Source organism: Hyaena hyaena, unplaced genomic scaffold (genome assembly GCF_003009895.1).
Source record: "Hyaena hyaena isolate Hyena2069 unplaced genomic scaffold, ASM300989v1 scaffold_0, whole genome shotgun sequence".
NCBI lineage: Eukaryota > Metazoa > Chordata > Mammalia > Carnivora > Hyaenidae > Hyaena > Hyaena hyaena.
In genome coordinates, this window is record NW_024080632.1 from 14,121,028 (window position 1) to 14,147,391 (window position 26,364).

The window sequence follows — 26,364 nt, forward strand, 5'->3', positions numbered from 1 at the left end:
TCACCGCTAGGAAGAGCGGGACAGAAACAGGAAGCAGCGTCCTCACCAAGGGAAAGGGCAGCTGTAAACATCTGGGAAGCTTTTCAACCACCTCGTTTCTCTGAGAAGTTGCTGCGGAGTCGTCCCTGGGGAGGGACACCCCCTCGGCCTCCCCAAACACGCTCCTGTGACCTAAGGAACCTGAGGGCGGGGCTCCTGGCAGGACCATCGATCTGGGTCTCAGGACGGCCGTCCCCACCTGATGCTCAAGCCCTTCCAAAGCCTCAGCACAAGCGCGCCGCGTCCCGCAGCAGAGGGGCTCGCAGAGCGTTGTGGGTCCTCCTCCCCAGACTGGGGGCAGCTTAAATGCTGCTGCGAGCAGTGACGAGGACGGCACATACACTCTGCGCCCCCACCCCTCACCCCGGCCAGACATGCATCACTCGGCGGTGGCGACACACCAGGACCAAGAGGTCAACCGTACGGGTGACTCCACGCACCACAGGGCTGGTTCAACAACAGCGCTGGGCAACTTCGCCGTACTTTACCCAGGGTATTTGGTGCGGTCGACTTAAAAGTCTTAACACTTTTTGGGGTGTTTTTTTTTTTTTTGGTGGGGACCAAAAAAAATTCTCTTTTGGAAAAAACCTTTTCTGACACAGCATCACTCCCTGGAACGAGCCTTGGGTCACTATTGTATCTTAAAAATAAAAAGCACAGCAAGAACAGAGGTAGGACTTAATATATTGCCATCCGAGGGTTTCCCCGCGAGGGCCTCAACGAGCTAGGAATGGGCACCATGGCGACGGAGCCGTCACCACCGCCATCATGTCGCACGGTGTGGGGGGAGTACTTATGACGTGTGTGCACATCTGTATATGCTCTTCGTAAAACAGGACTCTTCCTGAAAACCCAGGACTTGGGGGTCAGGGTTTCGTATCTACTGGCCGACGGCTTCTGGCTCTCCCAGGCCACACGACTGGCTTCTCCCCCTTCTTCTTGTGCTGTGTGATTTTGGTCTCTTCCCCTCCTCTCTGCGGCAGGAGTGGGAAAGTCTGAGTGTCAGCTGTCTGGGAGGAATCAAGATGCAAGGGGCTGCCCCAAGCCCCCAGTGAAACGAACAGAGGGATCATGTGAAAATACCCATCCAAAGGCAGCAAGAGGCGGGTCAGCTTCTGCTCATCCACAAGGAGCTTCTCGAGTCTTCTGAAGTGCATTTCCCTGACGGCGGAGAGGCTGCGGCTGGGTTCCTCGGGGCTGCCTGCGGCTCACATGAGAAGGAAGTCTCACTCGACTTGGCGTCCCGGGACTCGGTGAGGGTGGACGCGTCTGCCTCACTGGACAGGTCCTCCGTCGAGAAGTTGAGACTTCCAAGCTTGGCCAGAGAGTGTGAGCGTTTGAGCGGGGACGAGACGGTGAGGCCCGCCAGCCGGAGCCGTGTCTCAATCTCCTGCGTCCGCTGCTTCACCAGCCCGGGCTTGCCCCGGACGCTGTGGATGCTGTCGCTGCTGGAGCTCCGGGTCAGGTTGGAGCTCATGGACGAGGAGGTAGGGGTGTAGCAGATGGTCTTCAGGAAGTCTTTTGAGAAATGACTGGTGTGATCCAGGCGGCAGAGGAAGGGGGTGGGGCTCCTGAGGGGGCCTCCTTCAAACGGAGGGGGGGCGGCCTCCGACTTGTCGTCACTGGCGGCAAGGCCAGGCGAAGGCAGGGGCGCCGGCGGAGTGGTGGGGGCCAGAGTGGGGCTCTCCTCGGGGGTGCTGGCCTCCAGCCTGCTGGCGGCGCTGTCCCTGGAGGAAGAAGCCGGGTCTGTGGGCGTGCCCTTTAGCCTCTCCAGTTCTTTGGTGTGCTTCCGGACCAAGCCCGCCTTCTGCAGCTGAATGATGGATTCCTGGTGCTGCATCAAGTAGCTGTTGGTGGTGGGTTTCTCAGCCTCTTTACTGAAGAGAAGCCGCAGGTCCTTGGCTGGCTTCAGATCTTTCTTGGGTGGTGATTCGTCCTTCGCCACTTCCATGCTTGGAGGGTTCTTATCACAGTGAGAGTTCTTCAAAAGGAGCGACTTTGGCAGGACTTTTTGGGTTTCTCTGGAAGGTTCCAAAAGGCTGGCCGGTAGCTCTGGGGCAGCTTCAGCCCCAGAGCCACCGCTGTCTGACCTCCTCGAGCCTGCTGGTGGTAGGAACGGGGGACTTTCACTTGGGCCAGAGGCCAGTCTCTCTAAAGCTCGGGCCCTGCTGGACGCGTAGGCCACAGGGGACGACGTGAGGTGGGGCAGGAAGGTGGGCTGGGTACAGATGGCGGGTGCACTGGGGTTCTCGCCCCGCTCCCTGAAGGCCTCAGGAGCCCCGCTGGCGGTAGGGTACATGCAGTCGGCACAGGATTTGTAGGAAGGCTTCACCTTGTTAAGGATCCCGAATATAGCATCGTGCTGAAAGGGGACAAGAAGGTGGTGAGCACAGGGCAACGAGCCCGGGGACGCAGGACATGAGGGGGCTGAGGGGTGGGGCTGGGGCAGGCAGCGCCCCCGCTTCAGTCAGTGCAGGAACAGAGGCCTTGCAGAACCCACTGGGCCATGAGTGGTGAGGGATGCTGAACCAAATTTTCCAGATGCCACGTGCCCACAATCCTGGGCACATCTCCCGCCACACAGCCAGCGTGGTGGTCAGGAGCAAGGCCGGCCCAACCTCAGCTCCGCCAACTCATGTCGGTGCCTCCCCCTTCCTTTCCCCTTCAGAGCAGATCTGTGCTTGGGGAGTATGCGGCCTCACAACGGGGCTCCTCCCTGCTAGCACGAGCACAGCACGGCTCCTAAGAAAGTCACAGTGAGGTGGCAGAGGGCAAAGTGGCTTTGGAAAGACTCTACTGCTCGCCCAGACACGGGTACCCAGAGTCTTGGATGAGAGCGCCAGGCTGAGGTGGGTTGTTGTTTTTGTTTTTTTTAAACTTTTTTCTTTTAATGTTTTATTTATTTCTGAGAGAGAGAGACAGTGTGAGCAGGGGAGGGTCAGAGAGAGAGGGAGACATGGAGTCCGAAGCAGGTTCCAGGCTCTGAGCTGGCTGTCAGCACAGAGCCCGACACGGGGCTCGAACCCACAAACCATGAGATCATGACCTGAGCCGAAGTCGGACGCTTAACCGACTAAGCCACCCAGGCACCCTGGGTTTTTTTTTTTTTTTTTTTTTTTTTGTTTGTTTATTTTGACGGGGGGGGGGGTGGTGGCAGAGAGCGAGGAGGGAGACAGAGGACCTGAAAAGGGGCTCGAACTCACCAACCACGAGATCAAGGACCTGAGTCAAGGTCAGACACTTAACGGACTGAGGCACCCAGGCGTCCCTGAGGTGGGTTCTATATACCAATGGGGAAGACATTTGCATTGTTTTCCGCAGAAAGCCACCTGCCTCTAGGTCAGTGTGCCTGCGCCCCCACACTGTGCCCTTCCGATGGGCGGGGCAGCTGCTCACCTCCCTCACATGCATCGGCAGACAACAGGGCTGCTCCTATGGGCTGAGGGGGGGAGCCGCCCCCCGCCCCTGACACTGGTTTAGCTGTGAGATTCCCAAGCTGGTCTAAAACAAAGGCTTCTTGGCAAAGGGCTGATAGTGCAGGTGTTTCCCTGTGTCCTGCCACGGGCCCTGACTGTCAGGGATTAATCCCATCCTGTGTCACAGACGTAGGCCCCCCAAGGTAAGAAGTCACAGGGTGGGACAGTACGGGAGGAACCTGGTCTCCCGCAGAACCCTGTCCTACTCAGGGGCCAGCTTCCGGTCAGCCAGTGAGACCCAATCACCCCCGACATACAGCCTGAACTCTCCACCTGGAACTCTGACCAAGGTTTTCTTCTAAAATCTCCAGAACCCAGCGTTCTAAAATGCAGTGAAATGGTCCCGTGGTGGGAGATTTAAGACCACCTTTCGGAGCCCAAGGAGCAATAGGCCAGGAGAGAATTCACTCGTCCAACGCGTATTTAGGGGGTGCCTGTCCCACATCATGACCTGTGTCAGGGGCAGGGGCTGCAAACCAGACACGGTCCCCGCCCCCAGAGGGTCTACTGTCTTCTAGAGAAAATGGACCCGAAAGCTGAGCGAAGGCACAGTCACCTTACAGGTGAAGCCCTCACCAACCTGGCACCGTAGTTCACAAGAGTTGAATGAACAAACGAATGCTTGTGTCTTGGTCCTATTCCCTCGATCGTGTCACCCACTTGATCAAATTCCGGCCAGGAAAGGCAGGCGGTGTCCTTCTCACACCTTCCTGTCCAGGCTAAGCTCGTCATCTCCATTCTACGCTTCACCCCAGGTCCTGTGAGACCGACGGAGGCTTCCCGTCCTCTCGCTATGGGCATTTGCTCTCTGAGGGAAGCGTGAGTGGGGAGGCGCTCCTGAGTAATTAACACTGGGTCCGGAATGATTACCGGTGGGACGTCAGTACATCTAACTTCCCGTTTCATTCGTATTATAAGGCGGTCAAGGTGAGCCCTCCGTACAGGGGATGCTGGCACCTGCCAGCCTTCCGCAGGTGGTGAGGCCTGGGGAAGCGAAGCTCCTGGGCGCTGACTGTGGCGAGCAGGTGGGAGGAGGGCGGAAGCCAAGAGCAGGCGGCCCGGCATAGCCCTCAGAGCCCACCCTCTGCTCCTGGGCCGCTTGGAGGAGGGAAAAGCCTGGTGGAATTCATGATTTTTGGAGCAAGCGCCGGCTTGCGAAGCCTCTGCTGCAGACCCAGCACCCAGGAGTGCCACAGGGACTACTGGAGCCCAGCGCTGGAAGAGGGGTCTGAGACCAGACATTTGATGATACGGAGCAATTCCCACCAATGCTCAAAGGTGAAACTGTGGTCATGTCGCCCCTGAAGCATTTGTGAACGCAGCGACAAGTGTGGGATTTGTTTCCAGACGATTCAGGGTGGAAAGTGCGGGAGGGTGAGAACTAAGAATGGTCTTGGGTTGATAAACGCGACGCTGCGTGCTAAATTCTGTTTTCCATTCTATGGAAGAAAAACATCGAGGGGCGCCTGGGAGGCTCGGTCAGCTGAGTGTCTGACTCTTGGTCTCGGCTCAGGTCATGATCTCAGTTTGTGAGCTGGAGCCCTGGGTCAGGCTCTGTGCTGACTCTCCCCCGTCTCTACCCCTCCCCCATGTGCTCTCGCACGTGCGTGCCAGCACTCTCTCTCTCTCAAAATTGATAAAAATAAACTTTAAAAAAGAAAGAAAAGAAAGGAAGGAAACTGAGCCAGAGGTGCTGCCCGCCTGAGCTGCCCTGCAGAGCCCTGACACGGTGCGCCCGCCCTCCCCCTGCAGCAGCACCCGCGGGCAGGGGGCAGGCCGGGAGAGCTGCGGAGCTGCCTACCTCAAAGTCCTCGGGACAGCTTCTCTTGCTGTTGTTGTTGTTCAGGTTCTCCCGGTTAAGCAGGCTTTTGTCAGGCTGGGAGGGGGGCCGCCCCCAGCGCCCTGCTCCCGGGGCCTCCTCCCCTTCCATGTCCTCCACCTGCGGCGGTGAGGAGGCCTTGGGGCTCCTGAACTCCAGCTTCTTCTTCACCTCCTTCTCACAGGGCCTGGAAGCCTCCTGGGGGGGTATGGCCGGCCCGCACGCCTCGGTGGCCTCGGCTGCTTCCTCCAAGAGGGCGTCCCTCTCCAGGTCGTCCAGGCGAACCATGCTGGCGGTTTCGTCACTGGGGGGGTGCAGGAGGGGGTCTGGGAGGCGCCGGAAGCAGCAGGGGAGAGCAGCTCCTCCCAGGGCCCTGCTGTCCGGGAGCCCAGGCCGGGCGTCGTCCTCTAGGCAGGGCAGCGGGGCTTCTGGGGTGCTGTCTAGAGTCTCCGGCAGGAAGTCCCCAGACCCCGTGGGGTCCTCCACGGGCAGCTGGAGGCAGGCATCGCCCTGCTGGCGCCACAGTTTGTTGTGTCGCTGTTTGCTGCAGGGGAAGAGGAGCAGAGGAAAGTCAGGGGGGGCAGTGCCCACGGGGTCCCCAGAGGTGGGGTGGGGGTGGGCTGGCCAGGGACAGCCTGGGGCTGACACCAGTATCGCGAGGACCCTCAAGTGCCAGGGCTCACGCCAGGAGCCTTAACTGACTTTGTCATGCAAGGACTGTGTGCCAGATACGGAAAAGCAGGGTGGACCCTGAGTGCCATCGCGGTCTTGGGGGTCTCGTCTCACTCTGTGACCTTAGCCAGTCCACTTCCTGGTTCATCTCTAAGTCTCTCCATCCGTTGGCAAGCAGGATTCTCTCCTCCTATACCGCTGGGAGATAGCAAACAGGCCTCACACTGGCCCAATCATGTAACACGGAATACGCTTTCACTTGGGCCCATCGGAGAAAACTGGAAATATGTATTTAGGTCAGAAAGATTACGGGTCACAGGGGTGCCTGGGTGGCTCAGTGGGTTAAGCGTCCGACTTTGGCTCAGGTCATGATCTCATGGTTTGTGAGTTCAAGCCCCGCACAGGGCTCTTGGCTGACAGTGTGGAGCCAGCGTCCGATCCTCTGTCCCCGTGTTTCTCTACCCCTTCCCCACTTGCATGTGTGTGCTCTCTCTGTCAAGAAGAAACATTTAAAAATAGGTCTTATAAAGCTGTAGTAGCATTGTTAGAACACATTTTTTAAAAATGCTTATTTGGAGAGAGAGAGAGAATGTGTGAGCACAGAGGAGCAGCAGACAGTGAGGGTGAGAGAAATCCCAAGCAGGCTCTGCACTGTCAGCACAGAGCCTGACACGGGGCTCGAGCTCACGACCCAGGAGATCATGACCTGAGCCTAAATCAAGAGTAGGACGCTTAACCGACTGAACCACCCAGGTGACCCTGCTATAACACATTTTTAATGTAAGGGTGAAAAAAAAAGAGAGAAGATAAAGGTTTGATGTGAAATAAAGGAAGTCAGTCACCTCCACGAACCTTAGGGCACAATGCCAACAGCACGTGGTGGTGCGGGTTACGGTGAGAGAAGCAGAGTAAAAGCACAGCGTGATGTAGGCCCTGCCTTCCTGCAGTGCACGGGAGCACTGTGGCCATTTGTGACCGCTCTGTGTGTGAATTCCAGGCAAGGCCGAGAGGGGCCCCCAGATGGGGCTGCAAGTCAGGGTCGGTGCCTGTGGCTGTGAACTCAGCCTGAAGACCCCTGGTGAGGCTGCAAACACCTGATGGCAGCCGGTGACTGAAGGGCCAAGAGAGAGGGGAGCAGGACCACCCACCTCTCCCCCTCCCTCGCCTCCTCCGGCTCCTCCCCTTCTGTCCGTGCCTCCCCATCATCCCTGGGCCCTGCCCTGGGATCTGTCCAGCTGCTCCTTGGTTGACAGTAAAGGGACTCCAGAGACTAGGCAGTTCTCAGACCCTGTCAACCCTGCCGGGGCAACCCTGCTGGAGCACTCCTACTTTCACACACGTGGCCAAGCCCATGGGCTCAGCTTGTGGCCTCCGCATACATCAGAAATAACCGAGGGGGGCCCCGCACCGCCCGCTGGAACAGAAAGGAGTCCTGAAGTACAGCAGGGCTCCGCCTCCACGGGGCATCCCCACGCAGGGGCCTCAGGAGCCCACGGACCTGGGGGTGCTCCCTCCCCTCTGCTTCGTGCCAGCTGCGTGCTGTGGGACACGCTACCCCCCCAACATGTGGGACAGCCTGTACTGTGAGGACCTTTTCTGGGTGGGGTTAGAGGTTTAAGAGGTTCCCACGAGCCAGGTCTGGCAAAGCACCCGCGAAGGTGCACGTGTATGCTATTCTCCTCACTCTCCCAACAACCCTACCAGGGGGGTGTTATTTCCACACTCAGAAGACGACACAGAGGCTCAGGGACACGGGCGAGCTCGCCCGGGGCACCAGGCTCATCAGTGCTGGGGGGTGGGGCTCAGTCTGCTCGGCGGCCCTTGGAACCGCCACGGGGCGCAGCCCAGCGCAGGCTAGGCACGAAGCAGATACTCAGGAAACGGGGACGGCCACGTGCCTGCACTGCACATGATATCACAGCCGGGTTAGAGGCTGTGCACCGGCCCCTCCGGCAGCAAAACAGCTTTCTGTGCATGCCAACAAAATCAAACGGATCCCTCCTGGAAACCGCTAATCAAACCCCAAACAATGGTTGTTTTTCTCAGATGGCCTCCCTCCCCTCTCCAGAGGCAGGGCTATAGCCGCGGAGGCCACCTCCGGGGGGAGGGGAGGCGCCGATCCTTCTGGGCAGGCGGTCACCCACCTGGCGTCCAAGATGCCTTCATACTCAGACAGCTGCCTCATAAAGCCGGCGTTGGGGCGGGTGATGCTGCGCTTCTGCTTCACGTAGTTGTAGGCTTTCTCCAGGGGCCAGCCGAACTCCTTCATGGCATAGGCTATGACCGTGGAGGCGGACCTACTGACGCCCATTTTGCAATGTACCAGGCACTTGGAGTGGTTCCTCCTGCACGGGCGGGGAGACAGTCCAGACTCTTCAACAATTTCCCTCTCTCGGGAGTTCTGCACGCCCTGAAGTTATCTCCGCACCCATACCCCCTTTCTGCCCCGATATTTGTGCAGCAGATGGCCACACGCCCTCTAAAGGAAATAGCTTCACTGCAGAATCAATTAGCACACAACGGGAACTCAAAAGAACTCTGTCCTGGCCTTGCCAAGCTGTGCAGGGAAAGCTCCCAAAGCCGCCTTCGGGGACACTCCAGGAGATGCTCCGGGATGCTCCAGGAGACCAGAGGCTTTTCTGCAGGGAGCAGAGAGGCAGCCAAAGAGACATCTGCAAAAGCCACGCAGCTGCTACAGCAGATGGAGCCAGGGAGTGGGTGACTGCAGAAAATGGGGTCAGCGAACCAAAGACTACAAGGCCCTCGGGACAGCAAGGTACGCACTGGACAAGAGGTCGGGGAGCCGGCGCCAGGGCAGCAGCACCCCGGACTCAGAGGAGGGGAGGAACACAGGTGCACAGGTGGCTTGCGGGGAGGTGGTCCTGACTTCATAGATACAGCAGAGCCACAGACGGTGCTTCTCGGGACCTGGCTTCCTTGAGAATGGAAGGGGCTGGCGGGGCGGGCCTGGAGAGCTTTGTTTGCACAGCGGGCAGACCCACCAGCCTGCCTGTTTACACTGGAAGCAGCCGGCCGCTCAGGCTCGTTTCCTAGACCCCAGGCTTCAAATTCATCCCCGTATGTCATGCATTTTGTTTTGCTTGCTTTTCTGTTTCACTGCTGGTCTGAAATCTACCCCCCAAGAATTCAAACAAACTGAGATTTGGTAAGGACATGTTACATAGCTTCGCCCCCGATGGGGCACAAAGCAGAAGATGGGGTTTCTCTCGACAGCGTCGTGGAGGGTTTTCTCTCCCTTGGTGAGGCAGGGTTGTTCCGTAGGAGAATAAGGGAAGGACCACAGACAGCGGACACCCGTGACAGGCTCAGGGCAACGGGGACCTCTGACGGTCTGCCCCTTTCTATGAATAGGGAAACTGTACTGACACAGCTGTGCAAGGCGGGCCATACCTCGGGGCCTATGTGGCCCCGAAGGTGCCCAAAGCCCACGTACGACTTGTCCCACCCTCCCCTCTCCTTTGGCTCAGCGACTCCACAAGGGCAGAGTGCCCAAGAATGTGCACTCGGTATCAGACCCTTTTTTGATACCACTTCTGATGCCATCAGCAGAAGTGGGGGCCAACGTCACAGTGGAGGATGGGGGAAACGAAGGCTCGTCAGGGCCCCCACCTTGAGATCAGCGACTGTGCCCTTTGACGCTACGGGTGCTGTGGGTTACGACCAGAGGTCTGCCGGACCTCAGAGGCTCCACAAACCAGGAGACGGCTGTGTCTGGGATTGCTGTTCATTGCTGCCCACCCAGCGTCTGCCAGACTCAGCCCAGCTTCTCCCGCCCACTTACTTTGCTTTGTTTATAAAATGGTACGCCTCATTCCAGTGGGCAAGGAGGTCGGTTGTTTCCTCGTCGTAGACTCGGATGTTATGATATGCAAACAAGCCAGGAAAAAAGTTATCTATTTCTCTAGTGACATTTAAGATGTAGTCAACACTGTAATGAGAAAAAAGTAAAGGACACATTTGGAGAATCAGAACGAGGAACTACAAAGAACAAGGTAACAGAAAACTGAGCAAAGAAAAAATTAAACATGCACGCATAAAGGGTATACGTTTACGGTGGGACTTTTGTTTTTCCTTAACGGTCATTAACACACATTGGTGTGTTTTCTAAATGCCTATATATGATGACAAAGTATTATATTTAAAATTTTTAAAAATATAGATTTCTTCATAAAAACTCAGAAAAAAAAGTTCAAAGCATTGCTAAGCAATACAAATTCTGGCAAGCAAACATACATATTACTTAAATACATTTTCAAACACTCTTAAAGTTTCAAGATTTGTAACTGTTATGAATATATTGAGGCTTAACAAAAACAAAGTCTCCACTTTTAAATAGCTAAAAAAAAAAAAATAGAATATATCCATCCATTATTCATGTACCTAAAAACTGCCTTAAATCTTTTTTGAAACAAGGCAGACTAGAAACAAATAAATCGTTGAGAAGGTCCTCAAATGCAGCTTCTGTAGTTCTTTAAATGTGATACTTCTATTCCCGGAAGAACAAAATAATTTCAGGAGTTAGAAAATACCTCAAATCAGTTTTGTAAGAGAATACACAGGAACACTGTAAGAAAATACCTTTAAAGGTCATTTATTTATTCCCAGCATGAAAAGGCAGAAAGAGTATTGCTCTACATTTTAAGAATTTTTTTTTTTTTTGTCGAAAAAACACATCTTAACCAGTAGTTCTAACGGTGTATTTTAAGATTTGTTTAGTCTTGGTTTTTAAATGCAGTGATTCAAGGATGCCATCATGTCAGACCCACAGAACGGTGATTTTGTGGCTGTGTTGTTTAAAAGAAAATGTCCAGACATCTGTTCTTGAAGATCTAGATTTAAACTTTTTTTTTTTTTTTTTATTCCCACTGCTGGACATTTCTCAGGCTGAGGCAGGTATATGCCTCTGGCCAACACGGATTCCCACCAGAACCCAGAGTGTAACCTCTGTAGAACCAAGAGCGCCCCTGGGATCCGAGCAGCTGCACGGGCCACCCCAGGACAACCAGCACCCATGCCGGGCAGTGGGCCCTGTGCCACTGGTGTGTGGTTGTGAACTTCTCTTGCTAACACGCACAATCACAGGGAACCCCGTTAAAACATAAAACCCATGAATGATTCAGGAGGTGGCATTTTGAAGCACATCTGTTTAGCTGTGCAAAGCTGCCCGGCCCCGCCAGGTGGCTGCCTTGGAGACTGGAGGTGGGGTGTCCGCAGTTCTAAGGGCTCGACCTTGAGGGTTTCTAAGCTGCCTGGAAGGACAAGGGGAGACGAGGGGAGCAGACTCACCCTGAGCCCTGCAGTTCCTCCAGATTGGATGCATTCCATTCAGAGCCCTGGGGGACAGATCACACAAACCCCCGTGAGTGTCACATGTCAGCCTTAGAGCTGCTTATGGGATGCACGGTGCGGGCTAGCCCCGACGGGCCCTTGGCCTTCGACAACGGACAGAACCAAAAGAGGCCGGTATCGAAGCAGGTTCCCGAGGCAGTCACAGCGTCGTCAGCCTGAGCGTGATGCCCTCTGGCCTTCGGGGAACAGCAAGTTCTGCAAAACCTGCACCCCTCTTGCCACTTCATTTCCTAGGACGCCAGCAGGGTCCTGTCACCGGAGGCAGTGGCTTCCGACCTCCCACTCAGGAGAGGGCCCTTGCACACACTGCGAACTTAAAGCAGGGGTTGTCTGGGGCACCTGCGTGGCTCAGTCGGTTAAGCGTCCAGCTTCAGTTCAGATCATGCCCTCACGGCTCGTGAGTTCCAGCACCATGTCGGGCTCTGTGCTGTCGACGCAGAGCCAGCTTCAGATCCTCTGTCTCCCTCTCTCTCTGCCCTTCCCCTGCTCATGCTCTCTTTCAAAAATGAAGAAATAGGGGCGCCTGGGTGGCTTAGTCGGTTAAGCGTCCGACTTTCGCTTAGGTCATGATCTCGCGGTTCGTGGGTTCGAGCCCCGCGTCGGGCTCTGTGCTGACTGCCAGCTCAGAGCCTGGAGCCTGTTTCAGTCTGTGACTCCCTCTCTCTCTGACCCTCCCCTGCTCACGCTGTCTCTCTCTCTCTCTCCTAGAAATAAATAAAACATTTAAAAAAAAACAAAACAAAAATGAAGAAATATTAAAAAATAACAAAATAAAGCAGGAGTCAGTCCACCTTCTGGGAAGTATTTTTAAGATCCCACCCTCTGACCCATTAGTTCCATTCATACAAAAAGCTGTCCTGTGGAAACACCCAGAATTTGCACAGAGATTTATATACAAGGATAGTGATGGTTATTTATAACGACAAACAATGGAAAACAACTCAGAGGTCTGACAAGAAATCAGCAAGATAAATGATGATGAATCTGTATGAGGGAGCACTTAAAAATCATAGTTTTTGGTGGCTGGTCAGTGACACAGGGAAATGCCACAGAATGAAAACAATTTAAAACAAGAAAACAGGATACAAAACTATATAAATAGTATGATTCTTTCCTTTCCTCTTTTCTAAGAAGCTATATAGACATAAAAAGAAAAAAAAAACAAAACACAAATGGGGAAATAAATATACCAGAACACTCACAGTGACTACATCCAGATTTGTAAAACTGGGAACGCTTATTATTTTCTTCTTTAGAGTTTCTCCTATTTCCTTACCTCCCATGACATGTTTTGATTTAAAGCACACTAAAAAAGAAACCTTCCACTTCTTGAGCATATGAGGAACACAGAAGGGGAAGAAAAGCGAAAGAGAAAACTATCACTTGGCCCTTAGGAAATGCAAACGACATGGAGTCAAAAGAGCAACACCCCCACCCCCCAAGTCTCCCTAGAAGCTTCTTTTCCCAGGAAGGCAGGCCCCAAGGACGCAGGGGCCCAGCGAAGCTGGCATCGTGTGGGTGCAAGCTGGATTTCCACACTGCAGGGAGAGGCTCAAATATAAAAATTCCTTTAATATCTCTCATGGAAAAAGTGACATAAAGCACCAAACCGCACCGAGAAAATAAAGGGAGCTCTGCTCAACGTGTGAGCATCCCCTTGTTGTGATCACCACCTAGTGGAGGGACAGCCCGCCTTCTAGTGTCTTCCACCAGGGAAGACCACCAGCTTCCCAGGGAGAAGAGGAGAGCCCAGCACTGGCCGACAGCTTTCCAGAGAGAGGCTTCAAATCCACATGCTCACATACGTTTTAATATGCACGTTAAAAATACAGCTACGCAGGGCGTGATATATAAGAATATGCTACATATATGCATATTTAATATATCAAGTCTGTATCACGACACATGCATGTGGAGAACTACGGAGCACTTCTTGTGGGCAGAAAACACAACCTTTCATGCCTTCGGCGGCAAACGCGCTACCTCCACTTTCCCAGGAAGTGATTCCTGCTCTAACGATGGGTGCCATTTGTGAGTGGCTACGCAACTGCACTAGGTGCTTTAAAAACGTCTCCTACTTCATCCTCATAACCATCCCACATGGTACAGAAGGAAGGAGAAAGGCAAAGAGGCCCGGTGCAGGTCACGCAGCTGCTCGGGCTTGGGAGCGGGGCCCTGGCCCTGGTGGGTCTGATCTTTGTCACACTACATTGCTTCTCTAATTTTAGCAACATGCCTTCCCCTATAGTCTCTGAGAGGCGCTGGGAACTCGCCAGTTGCCTTCTATGGAGATTTATAGCATTAAGAAAATCTGAGCAAGAGATGGAGGTGGGGAGATTACGCACAGCCCGCCCCTGGGGATGCTACTAGAGCCTGTTCCTCGGCTGGGCCTGGGAGCAGTGCACAGAGTAGTCACCCGGACAGAGAGGGGAAGCGGTGTTTTGGGTGTGTGGTCTGTTTTCCCTACTGCTTCTCATGTCTCAGGATGCCGGGGCATGATTCTGGGGTTCAGGGAGCATGCTCCCTCTGGTAACTGGGGGTTCTGAGCCCGCAAACCATTGGGAGGTAACTGGGTGGGGCCTCTGTGTTCGTGACTGAAGCCCAAGGGTGGGGAGAGTCTGGCAGCTGCCGTGAGCGGGCTATGCCGGGGAGCCTTCAACAACTGCCCACAGCTCCTCCACCCCTGGGGCCTCGGGCTCGGGAGCAAACCCGGGGAGGTCAGGGCAGTGGGGTCAGGGACAGGAATTCCCAGAGCATTCAGGACCCAGGTGCCCGTACCTCTGTGACTTTGCTGCAAGGCCCTGCTGATTTCTGTCCCCCCCACCAGACCCTGCCGGGGGCGGTGCCTCTTACGAGATACAGATGGTCGAAGATAAGGGAGGGCTTGTCCATCTGTCCCAGGATCAGGAGCATTTCGTTGTCTATGAATTCCTTGAATTCTTTCAAGTTGCAGCTCATCTGAGTCTCCAGTTCACTCCGGATCTGTGCAGTGGGGAAGGGAAGGACAAGGGATTTGGTACAAAATGACAGCTGTCCACCTCCAGAACAGCAAAGTCACAACTTACACTGGGCTTGTTTTCAAAGAAGATGTTTCGTGGGGCACCTGGGGGGCTCAGTCAGTTAAGCGTCCGACTTCGGCTCAGGTCATGATCTCACGGTTCGTGGGTTCAAGCCCCACGTTGGGCTCTGTGCTGACAGCCAGCTGAGAGCCTAGAGCCTGTTTTGGATTCTATGTCTCCCTCTCTCTGATCCTCCCCTGCTCACGCTGTTTCTCTCTCAGAAATAAATAAAAACATTTAAAAAATTTAAAACAAACAGAACAAAAAAGAAGTTTTGTTGTTGTTGTTTTGCTTTGTTTTTACCCAAACGCATACTCCTGAGGCGCAGGCAGCACACAGGCAGGGGGCAGAAACACGGCTGCTCGGGCCTGAGGGCAGTCTGACCAGGAAGAGGGGATTATTTTATATGAAGCAGCAGATTCCCAGGGGACCTCTTCTTTTGTGTTTAAGGCATGATTTTACAGTAAAATAGCAAATATATCCCAGTCAGTTTCACCTTGCTCTGGAAGGTACGGTTTTTTATGTGTATTAACTAATAAAAAGATGATGTATGGCTTTTTAAAGGGGCTGTTTCAACCCCCTCTGTCTGCTTAGTTTAAGCTATTATTATTATTTTTTAGTGTTTGTTTTTGAGGGAGAGAGCAAGGGAGGGGCACAGAGAGAGGGACAGAAGATCCGAAGCAGGCTCTGTGCGGTCAGCACAGAACCCGACATGGGGCTAGAACTCATGAACCGGAAGATCATGACCAGAGCTGAAGTCAGACGCTTAACTGACTGAGCCGCCCAGGCGCCCCTAACCTATTATTATAATTCACTGCATTCTTTGAACAAATAGTAAGCTGAGAAAAAGAAAACAGTGATCCAAGGAAACGTTCAAAGGCAGATGGGAAGCGGCCCAGGGCTCGGAACTCGCTGGTAACTGGTAATGCTGAGATTGCAAACAACAGTCTGCTGCATGTCAGTAACACACAAGGCAGAGAGAGGGTCTTAGGAGAGAAATGCTGCTCAGGGCCATCTACGGGTCCCAGGGAATTGGCACTGAAGGTCTGACAGGTTCAGAGAGGCCAGGGAATTTGTTTAAGGCCCCACGGCAGGTACGCAGTGCAGCCGGACTCGAAGGCCCACACTCCTTCCGTTAAGCCCTGTGGGAAAAAGCCTCTGAAAGTCAGTGGGCAGGTGCCAGACCTGCCTGCACTGTGGTCTGGGTGGTGGGACACATGAGCACTGCTTGAGCTCTGGCCTGCAAAGGCGCAAGCCCTCTTACTTCTTTCGAGGTCACATTTTCCAGGTCCTGGCTCATCATGATGCTCCGGAGCTTGGCCTTGATGAGGCGCTCGGTCCTCTCTCCCTCGGTTGGCCTGGAAAGAAAGGACATTGGGTCACACGCACACCGAGAGGGCACCTGAGGTCAGCGTGTACAGAAACCCCAGATGCTCCTGGGCTAACGAGAACACGGCCTGGACTCAGACAGCTCCTGCCTTGATGTGCATGTTTTGGTGGTGGGGGGAGGGGACAGAGGAGTCCCGCTCTGGGTCTGGAACTCCCATGCGAGTCCACAGAGCGGAGAGCAGATGGCACGCACGAACAACGGCTGGAAAGCACATCCTTACCTGGGTCTGCAGAGAATCCCTCTCAAGGCCAGACCTGGAGGCACTAGAGTAGTGTCCTGCTCCCCATCCCCCACCCCCGCCCTCCCACAACCAGCCTCTTCTGTCTCTGCTTGAACGTGTCTGGGCGTGATGACATCGCTGTGTCAAGAGGCAGTCCAGAGTTCCAACTGCATCTGGCTCCCGCGATGTCCTTCTTACACGAGGAATCTATGTGTTTCCCTGCAGCTTCTGCCCATGGCCCCGGTTCTATGCAGACGAGAATAATTCTTCCACAGGGCGCCCCTTTATATATTCAAAGACAACTATAACTCTCCCCCAGACCTCTCGTAATTTGAGGCCTCATGGAATGTGGCTTCCAGTCCTCTCCTTACTCAAGCCGACCTCTCCGTCCGGGGCCCTCTGCAGTGCAGTCCCAGAGGGACAGACAACTCAGGGGGAGGACGGTTCTAACCAAGACAGGAGGGGAGAGCCACTTCCTTCTGGACCTAGACTTTTCATTTAGCGTATGTCAACTCAGGCCACATGAGCTCTGCTGGAGGGAATGTGACAAGGGCCACTGGATTGGGCCTCAAAGGCAGCCTGCCCTCGCCAGTGTTGGTGCAGCTGTATTTTAGGGTCATAGGACGATGGATATACAATACTCCTAAGAGCACAGGGAACGGCTCTGGAAATTAAGTCTCGGGCCAGCTGAAGGGGAGAGGCCAGACCCAAGAGCCCTGCCCGAGGGTCGCTGAAGCAGGTGGGCTGCAGGAGTCACGGGGCTGTTCCCCAGAAACGCATCCACACTGAAATCCATCTCTAATTCTAATGGGGAAGATGGTGGTCGTGCCATCCCAGAGCCAAAGACCACGGTGGGGCAGCAGGTGAGGGAGGGCCACTCGGCATGCTGGTCCTGGGAGAGGTGGCCCTCATGCACCAGACTACGGGGGAGGTGCAACCTCGTGCAGACTCCAGGTGGCCCGGCGTGGGCGTGGGTGTGGGCGAGGCCGCAGGGCACTTACTTGTCCACAAACAGGGCTGGGGAGTCGGGCCGCGTGGACTCTAGGTCCTGCATGGCGTTCCACTCGTTGATGCAGCTCTGGTCGGAGCTGATGCAGCTCTCATAGTAGGTGGCCCAGATGAGAGCCACGCCGCCGGGGAAGTAGTTGTGTCTTCGCGCCACTTCGCAGGCCTTGTGAAGGACCTGCAGGGCAGACCTGGGGTGAGGAGGGGGACAGGGTCAGGCCCGGGGCAGGCCGGGGGGTGCTGGGCTTTCCCCCTGACTGGGGGCTGAGATCATGGCCGGGCAGGGTGATCCCTAAAGGACTTCCTACTGGAGTGCGTCTTCCCACGTATCAGGTTACCTGGGGGCTACCAGGCAGCCCAAAACCTCCAGATTAACACGCCTCGTCTCCATGACACATGCTTTGCCCCCAAGGGTGGAGGGGACATCCTTCATCATGCCCAACAAGGCAGCAGTACAAACGTTATCGCCCACCCAGAATGACTCATGTATCTCTCTGCACTCCATCCATTAACTCCCAAGAGTGAAGATTTCCTTCTGAAGCTGTGAGGATACCGTAAATGTGGAACCACCCGGAAGCCTAGGAGGCTCCGAGCAGGAAGGAGTCTCTAACTTACAGCAGAGACATTTTACTGCGTTCTGAACGACGTACTGTGTAACCCTGTCCCATCAGTGTTATCACAGCTTCAAAGCTTAGATCTCTTGGGGAAATGAAGCTCCAGAAGCTCACATTGATACAGGAATGAAATGAAGACAGGGTTCAAGAAGGAGTGGGCTGGGCTAGGGGCGCCTGGGTGGCTTAGTCGGTTAAGCGTCCGACTTTCGCTTAGGTCATGATCTCGCGGTTCGTGGGTTCGAGCCCCGCGTCGGGCTCTGTGCTGACTGCCAGCTCAGAGCCTGGAGCCTGTTTCAGAGTCTGTGACTCCCTCTCTCTCTGACCCTCCCCTGCTCACGCTGTTTCTCTCTCTCTCCTAGAAATAAATAAAACATTTAAAAAAAAAAAAAAAAAGAAGGAGTGGGCTGGGAGGAACAGCACGGAAAACGTATACAATCATGGTCAGCTCAGTCGTCCTTTTCTTTTCTAAAGCTCTTTTTACAAAAATTGAGGCTGAAACTTTCTTGGCGGTTGGGGTGAATTGGGCAGCAGTGCAGAGTGGAAGCAGGAAGCCCGGGGGGGGGGCGGGGGGAAGAGCCTGGTTGCCGCACAGAAGCCACCGCGTGTGCCCTACTCAGGTGCGTCTGTCCCGTCTCCAGGCTGCCTGTGGGGACTGGCCTGAGCTGCACATTTGCTACATTTGGTTCTGTGCCTTAAGTTCTGGAAGGCCTGTTCTGGAAGTTCTGGAAGTTCTGTGGGCCTGTTTTGAAGGCGGGAAGAAACGATCCAGGGGCGCCAGAACCATCTGGGACATGGGGAGACTGAGGATTTTGTGAGTTTCCCCAGAATAGTCCTGAACTGGGGGCGGTGGAGGGTAACAGACAAGGTAAAAGCGAAGCACTGCCTCTCGCGCTGCCCCAGAGGCAAAAAGTAACAACTGTGAAACACTGGGCAGGACCCTTCTCCCCAGACCCCACCACCTTTTTCCAGAGTCTTTTCTAGATCACTGGAGAGGGGCACCGTTGTGTTGAGTTTGCTGTGCAGTCCCCCACCCCCTGCCCCCCCCGGAGGAGGAAGGATCTGGGATGCCAGCGCCGGTTTGGGAAGCACTTGACGTGACCCATTTCACCTGGCGCAGACTCTACCCACGGCTACGTCATCCCCCAGGCAGCGCGTGCGGGAGGCCCTACGCCCTGTGTCCCTGAGCGGGGGCCCTGGGAGAGCACCCTCCCAGCACTCCTGGGTTCCACACGGGAGGGCCACCTCCCTCAACAGACTTTGAACCCCACCAAGACAGGAATTATGTTCTGTCGTACGCCCTCCCAGATGCCCGGGGCCTGGCAGAGTGCCGTTCCCCTGAGGGCGCAAATCCAGCGTGTGCCAGGTACAAAGGACCGGCTAATTCGTGCTAGAATGACATTTGGACAGCCGGAACTGTAGATCTGTAAAAATAATGGCAAAAAGACAACCCCGTTACTAACTGGGCAAAGGGCTGGAGCAGACATTTCCCCAAAGAAGATGCGCAAATGGCCAATAAGCACATGAAAAGAGGCTCAGTAGTAATTAATTAGGGAAACACAAATCAGAACTATAATGAGACACCACTTCACACCCCTTAAGCGGGCCATTATGACGAAATAAAACAAAATAACGGGGCTCTGGAGAGGACATGGAGGGAATGGGACCCTTGTGCATGGCTCGGGGTGGAGGGTGGAATGTAAAATGGCACGGGTGCTGCGGAAAACAGTTTTGGTTCCTCAAAAGGTTAAACACGGAATTAACCACGTGATCTAAAAATTCCACTTGTAGGTACATACTCTAAAGAACTGAAAACAGGAACTCAAACAGATACTTCGACAGTAGCCAAAGGATGGAAATAACCCAGATGAGAGCATAAACAAAACATAATGTCTAACCAGAGACTGGAGTAATACTCAGCCTTAAAAATACTGTGACCCAGGGGCACCTGGATGGCTCCGTTGGTTGAGCATCTGACTCATGACTTCAGCTCAGGTCACAATCTCACTGTTCGTGGGTTTGAGCCCCGATGTCAGGATCCGAGGTGACATTGCAGAGCCTGCTCGGGATGCCCTCTCTCTTTGGCCCTCCCTGCTCATGTGTGTGCTCTCTAAAAATACATAAACTTAAAAAAAATTATTTTTTGCTACAATATGGACAAACCTCATAAAGATTTTTTTTTTAATTTTTTAAAAAATGTTTTATTTATTTCTGAGAGAGAGGCAGCATGAGCAGGGGAGGGTCAGAGAGAGAGGGAGACACAGAATTGGAAGCAGTCTCCAGGTTCTGAGCTGGCTATCAGCACAGAACCCGATGCAGGGCTCAAACCCACGAATCGTGAGATCGTGACCTGAGCCGAAGTCAGATGCTTAACCGACTGAGACACCCAGGCACCCCTAACCTCGTCAAGATTTTAAGTGAAATAAACCAGACACAAAAGGACAAAAAGTAGATGATTCCACTTATAGGAGGGACTGGAATAGGCAAATTCACAGAGACAGAATGCAGAATAGAGGGTACCAGGGGCTGGGGAGAGAGGGCATGAGTGTTTAATGGGCACAGGCTTTCCATTTGGGAAGAAGGAAAAGCTCCAGAAATGGATGGTTAAGTTCGCACATCACAGATGTACACTGAAAGGCATACTTTAAAAAAGTGGTTAAAATGGTACCTTTTACATTATGCATATTTTGCTCCCCCCTCCCCCACAATGCACCTAAATGAGCCTTACAGTCAAAGGGGGTCTTTCGATTCATTTTGGCAGCTAAAGAAAAAAAATTTTTCGAAGGTAATAAAATTCCCCAAGACCACACTTACCACATGGCCTGGACAGACACGGGCTTGAAGACGTGCATCCGCCCTGCCGTGCTGACGCTGAACCCCCTGAGAAAGACAAACAGAAAAGAACGGGACTGTGGTGAGAAAAGGGACACTGCACCCACAGCGAAATGGTGGCCCATGTGGACACCCTGCAGATGAGGGCGTCTCGCGCTCTCTGATAAGGGACTACCGGCCCGCATGTCCAACAAGGGCCACAGTACGAAAAACAAAAACAAAAAGAAAACGAAAACAAACGTCCACTTTCAACCCAGCTACACGAGGTCTGTCAGAAACACCAAGCCTGGTGAGGGCAACGACGCCATCTGACGCCATCTCGTTCACGTTCCTGCCACCGTCCGAGCAGCCACCGCGGCCACTTCCTGCCCCCCGCGTGCCGTCCATTACTTTCGCGATTGCGTGGGAAAGATACTTACGGAAGGCAAAATGTTAAGAAGGAAAAAAATAGAACCATAACCCTACCTCTCCCTTCCCTCTCCCCAAAAGGTCACATTTTACTTTTTCTCCCCGAAGGCTAACTATGAGGCAAGGTAACTTTTACCGTTGGAATCTCAGAGGAGGGATAACTTCTACTCGGCTCCTTTGCACTCATGGTGGAACCCGCGTACTTCCCTTGGAAGCAAATGTATGTGGGACCCGATGGCTCTTCGTCTCTTGTTTACCTGCCCAGGCCAAACGGAAGGGTTCCTCCTCTGCAGCCCCCAGAGAGGCACCTGACACGCTGCTCCATTTGCCAGCTGCCTGTCTGTCTGTCTTCCCCGGCACCCCACAGACCACGGGCTCCCGCTGTGTCCTTTCCAACTGTGGACTTGGAGACCAGCCCCACGTGGAGGGCGCATGCTGAATATTCATCTAACACATGGAGGTAAACGGGTGAATATCTGCTGCCTGTTGCCCTTGACTATCACACGGCAGCGGATCTCCTGAAAATACCCTTCTGTTGCTACTCTGTGACCCAAACGCCCTGACACAATGCTAAAACGTCCCCTTCCTGGCGTGGCTTGCTGAGGGGCGTTGCTATTTCTCCCGATGTAAGGAGCACAGCACACACGTGACCCAACAGTGCCCCCACCGCCTGGTGTTTCAAAGTCTACAGCGCAAGATTTAAAGAGATCTCCTTACCCATCTCCATCGAGGTGGATTTTCGTGTCGCTCCACAGCCGGAGAACCATCCCGATGGTGCAGCTCTTACTACTCGGGAGGAAAGAGCAGATGCCGTGGAGTTAGGGTCCACCCGCTTGAGCGCGGCCTTCCCTCTCTGTCTTCTCCCTGCCTGGCCAGCGCGCAGGGGGTACCCAGCACCTGACCTGGGCCTGGCCACTTCGCATGTATCTGGGAGAAGCTCTCAGGCTGTCTGCAGATGGGCCCTCACTGGAGGGGGTCACCAGTTACCTCTACTTGGAGCTAGTCACAGGGGACTCTGAGCTCACCCAAGTGTGGGTGGGGCCCAGGTCTCGGCTGGAGCTCTCAAGGGGACAGAGAGCAAGCAGCTGCCCTCACGCCCACGCTGCCACAGGGGGTGAGGCTGCCGACGGCTGGTACACTCCTGGAACGAGGCCACACACCCTCCAGGGGACGCAGGCGAGTGGTGGCAGCCAGCAGGCCTCCTGTCCCAGGGTGGTGGGGGTGGGGAGGGTGCCAACACCGTTACTGGAACTCATTTCCGGGCCTCGGTCTCTGTACCTTTGTATAGCTGTGTTTTAAAAATTAGCTTAATCTGCTTTTGTTTTGCTCAACCTACCAGGGAAATGACACTTAATGACTTTGTGGACAGGCACCACTGGACAACACAGAGGGAAAGAAAGGGCTTTATCAGAGGGTCCCCTTGGATTATTATGAAAATTCTTCAGGCATTCACAAGGGTCTGCTGGTGACAGACTGCTAGAGCTGCCAAGGCCAACTCCAACAACCTCCAGGGATCTAGAATGTTCTCCTCTGCCCCCTTAGTCACCGCCTGGGAGTGACACGACGCTCACGTGCTTGTGGATGAGGAACTGAGCTCCCAGACCCTCTTCACCCTGAGCACTGGTGACCGTGTGGCCCTTCCCACCCTCGGCTTCTCTGTCTGTGGGGAAGGTAGCTTCAAGCCCTTCATATCAAATTAGACTCAGCCTTCTGTGTTAGGCAAATTCTCCGGCCCCACCCCTGCACTCCTACCCGTACTTGATGGGCTAATTATATTTCCTTGTAGAGCCACAGAATAAAATTTATGCCCAGTCTCGTGGGGCCCCAGAGCTACTTGGCTGTGTCAGTGTGGACCGGCCCCTCAGAGCCCAAAACCGACATGCTGAAAGCCCAGGGTAGAGGGAACCCTGGGAACACGTGGCCAGGCCTGGAAGGCTTGCCCCGTTTGGGCACTGATGACTCACCAGACGCTGGGAGCTGGTGATGAGGAGAGGAGACGGAACAGAAGGCTATGAGCAATACTGGAGCCAAAGGCCCAGGCTCAGGGCAGAGGCGGGCCTTTCGGTGGAGACGAAGCAAGGGCAGCATCTAAGCTGGCCTCTCTGGATTGCAGAGATGGGGGAGAGCCCAGTGAGTGCCACGTGCGAGGGGCCAAGTCCACGGAGCACTTGTACTCAGGCTCCCGCCGTACAATCAAGAGCACGAGCAGGGACCATGATACGACCTAACAACTCTTCCTGATCTGTTATTCTGTGAGTTTCCAGGAGTCGTGCAGGGACTGACAGTCAAATTTCTACAGCGAAGGAGGGCCTGCGCGCTTGCACATATGGCAAGTGGGGTCTTTTAAAGGAAGAATGATCTTGAAGGACAGGGTGGGCAGGGGCAGCTGGAGGAGAAGGCAGTGTCAAGTCCCTGGGGCCTGCGAGGCAGGAATAGAGGGCCGGCTGGGCCAGTGCGGACTCAAGGGAACGGTGGAAGCCCTTCACAGATTGCTCGAGACCAACAAGGGCAGTGTGGCCGGGTGCTCCTGTGGCGCTCCAAGTGCCCTGGGTCCCAGACAAAACAGTGCGCCATGGAACATGGGGGTGGCTGCTCCGGTCTCCAAGGGGGCACACGGAGGGCTCTGAAGGAGCTCTTGGGAGCCTCAGGGCCGCCACCAGCACATGTTGTCCCCTCCAACACCGCACCTGCACATCTTCTCACAGGAACCCCCTGCAGGTGCCCCTGTGGGCAATTCCCATCTCTCCCTCTTTTAAGAATAAGGAAGCAAAATCTCAAGTCAGGGATTTAAAAAGAGCAAGCATATCATGCTGTCAGCAGGGCCAAAAGCCTCGGTAAGGAGCAGGGCTTTGCTTTCAAGCCAGGACTGAGGAAAAGTGCCCAGTGCCCGGTCAGCGCAGAAGGCCTACCGGTGCGGGGTAGGGCTCAGGCTGACCCCAGCAAGGGCCCCTCAGTGCCTGTCACCCCAGGCCCCTGCTTGCCCCAGCAGCCTCCAGGCACCCCCCTCCTGGTGCCTCCCAGCCACAGGCCTGGGGCTGCTGCAACTGTGGAGGGCGGTGTGGAAGGGCACGCAGACGTGTCTAGTGCTCAGGTCACAGCCTCCAGACTGTGTGGTCGAGAGCAGAGGCGGGGGCTCTGTCACTGATGTGGCCCCGGCACCAGGCAGGGTGCTGCGCACACAGGACGGGAGTTCGTTTGCAGGCTCGTCTGTGAGCAAACTCAGAACAGGGTGTAGAGGAGAGCTGTGTGGTCTATGGAAGTGTGGGGTCTACACTGCAAGTCTACACCAAAAGGCCCAGCTCTGAGGCCCTGCTCCCACCAGGAGGACAGCCTTGTAACCAGAGCAGTCCACGAGCCGGAGTCCTCGTGTGTGAAACCGGAGGCAGGGCGGCCAATCCACAGGGCGGTCTAAGGGTTCGAGGAGGCGCCGAGGCCGTGCTGTGGCCACTGCACTGCGCTCCCCACGGAAGCCTCCCGGCAACTCCAGCGGTTTGGGGGGAGATGAGAGGCGCATTCCACACGAAGGTAGGGCCTGGCGCAGGGCCAAGAGCGTTCCTGGAATGGACCCCGCATGGTGATGAAGGATCCTGCCCCGGAAGGAACTTGGAAAGGCAGGCATATACTTGCTGGAGGAACAAGTATAACTGCAACACCAGGCGCCTGCGGGGCTCATGGGTTAAGCGTCCAACTTCAGCTCAGGTCACGATCTGACCGCTTGTGACTTCGAGCCCCACGCTGGGCTCTGTGCTGACAGCTCGGAGCCTGGAGCCTGCTTCGGATTCTGTGTCTCCCTCTCTCTGCCCTTGCCCCCACCTCACACTCTGTTTCTCTCAAAAATAAAAAAAACTCCACAACACCATTGGACATGAGACGTCTCTGCTTCACAACCTTGCCAACAACGACCCAGGAACACAGAGCTCAGCCTGCTTCCGAGAGTGGCTGCCTGGGCATCAGGAGACATGAAGTATGGGCCGTCTCGTCTTCAAGGGGCCTCCTCATAGCTCAGCTCCTAACAGCCGTCAGGTGACGCCTGCTTCCGGGTCCGACTTCCCGAGCAGCCCAAGGCCGCAGATGGCAGCACACAAAACTTTCTTACAATGCTGTCGTGTACCGGGAAGGAGGTCATAAAAAAAAACGCCCTCCCTCTTCACTCCTGTACTTGTTAACAAGCCATAAACTCTCGGTCACTCATGACGGCAGCTTTCCCAGGGAACAAGACTTGGTCACACAGCTGCCACGCCGCTCATTGCTTCTGTGGCTCTTCCTCTCCTCCCATCGATTCTGCCTGCAATGCGCTCTGAATGGCCCCCCTGCTCCACCCCTACCCCTGAACTGCCTCGCTTGCCCTTGGAGACCGGGCTCGCCATCGCGGGCTGCAGAGGCCTCTGGCTTGCCACTTCTGAGCCCACCTCGCTCCAGGGTCCCCCCCATCTCTCCATCACTGAGCCCACCCCCCTGCTATCTGGTTGTGGCTCCTTCCTCGCCAGGCGTGTCAGTTCTCTGGGGTGGGGAGCTGCGTACGGCTGGTTCTCCACGGATCTGGCCCGCTGCCTCATACACAGGAGAACGCACCCACCTTCCTTGGTAGATGAGATTAAAAATGATGACTAGAGGGAACCTATCTTAATCCGGTTTTCACAAACCCGGGTTCTACAACGGTCTCACACATACTCATTTATCCCAGATGTGAGAAGAGCTGTTGACCCTCATTTCACAGACGTAATGGGGTCTATGATACAACTAACTTGGCCTCCACTTACAGGGCAATTCCAAACCTCTCTTCAAGCTTCTGACCAAGGACCCGTCAGCAAGTACTTGGGAATCCACTTGGGACAGTAATACGGGGTCAGGTGCTCGACGTGATGCCTATCACTCCCAGACTTCAGCACGGGCCCGTCTGGAGGGCACCCTCCCTGCCTTACTGGGTGGTCAGTGTTGTCCACAGCTGTCACCTCCTTCAGGAAGCCTTCCTGGCTAAGGTGCTCTCTTCTAAGGTACCCCGATAGTGCCCAGTGAGTGGTAAACCTCCAAGCCCAGGGTGATTTTCCTTAGACCCAGAGCTGAGAGCAGAGGCTGGACCTAGCACAGTGCCCAGGGCACAAGGGCTGAATGGTGTGCTCTACTGTTCTGCGTGCCTGGCCACCCCCACCCCGCACCGATCATCCCATCCCACCATCATTTCCCACGGAGACAGGACCACGGAAACCTTTCTCCAGCAGCAACCCTTGTCTCCACCCCCCACAGAGGGGAAGCACCGCCCCACCAGACTCACCTTTCCTTACTGGAAAAGTCGACTCCCAGCAAGATACTCTCCTCCGTGTCCTGGCGCCCGCTGCTGTCCACCACCACCATGTACCGGACCCGCTCCGCCCAGGCGCTCTCCAAGCGCACGGCCTAGACAGGCAAAGACGTCCTTACTCGCCTGCGTTTCCAGATGGTGGCCCCTTCCGTCACCAAATCAAC

The 26,364-nt window shown here is 54.8% G+C and overlaps 1 protein-coding gene across 7 annotated transcripts in view; it reads right to left on the reverse strand.

Moving 5' to 3' along the window:
• Positions 1-577: 577 nt before the first annotated feature.
• The window catches only part of SSH1 (slingshot protein phosphatase 1), a 57,526-nt gene continuing 31,739 nt past the window's right edge, over positions 578-26,364 (reverse strand). For 6 of the 7 annotated variants that reach the window (XM_039235939.1, XM_039235859.1, XM_039235699.1 and 3 more), the window contains 11 exons: positions 26,174-26,295; positions 21,619-21,687; positions 20,476-20,541; positions 17,047-17,241; positions 15,700-15,793; positions 14,230-14,358; positions 11,314-11,360; positions 9,809-9,955; positions 8,151-8,351; positions 5,317-5,878; positions 578-2,401 (listed from right to left, as the gene is read on the reverse strand). In XM_039235939.1, the coding sequence (XP_039091870.1) occupies positions 1,148-2,401; positions 5,317-5,878; positions 8,151-8,351; positions 9,809-9,955; positions 11,314-11,360; positions 14,230-14,358; positions 15,700-15,793; positions 17,047-17,241; positions 20,476-20,541; positions 21,619-21,687; positions 26,174-26,295 (2,886 nt within the window). In that variant the 3' untranslated portion in view covers positions 578-1,147. Of the gene's footprint in view, positions 2,402-5,316; positions 5,879-8,150; positions 8,352-9,808; positions 9,956-11,313; positions 11,361-14,229; positions 14,359-15,699; positions 15,794-17,046; positions 17,242-20,475; positions 20,542-21,037; positions 21,154-21,618; positions 21,688-26,173; positions 26,296-26,364 lie in introns of those variants that run through there. The other variant, XM_039236081.1, reaches the window with a different exon arrangement.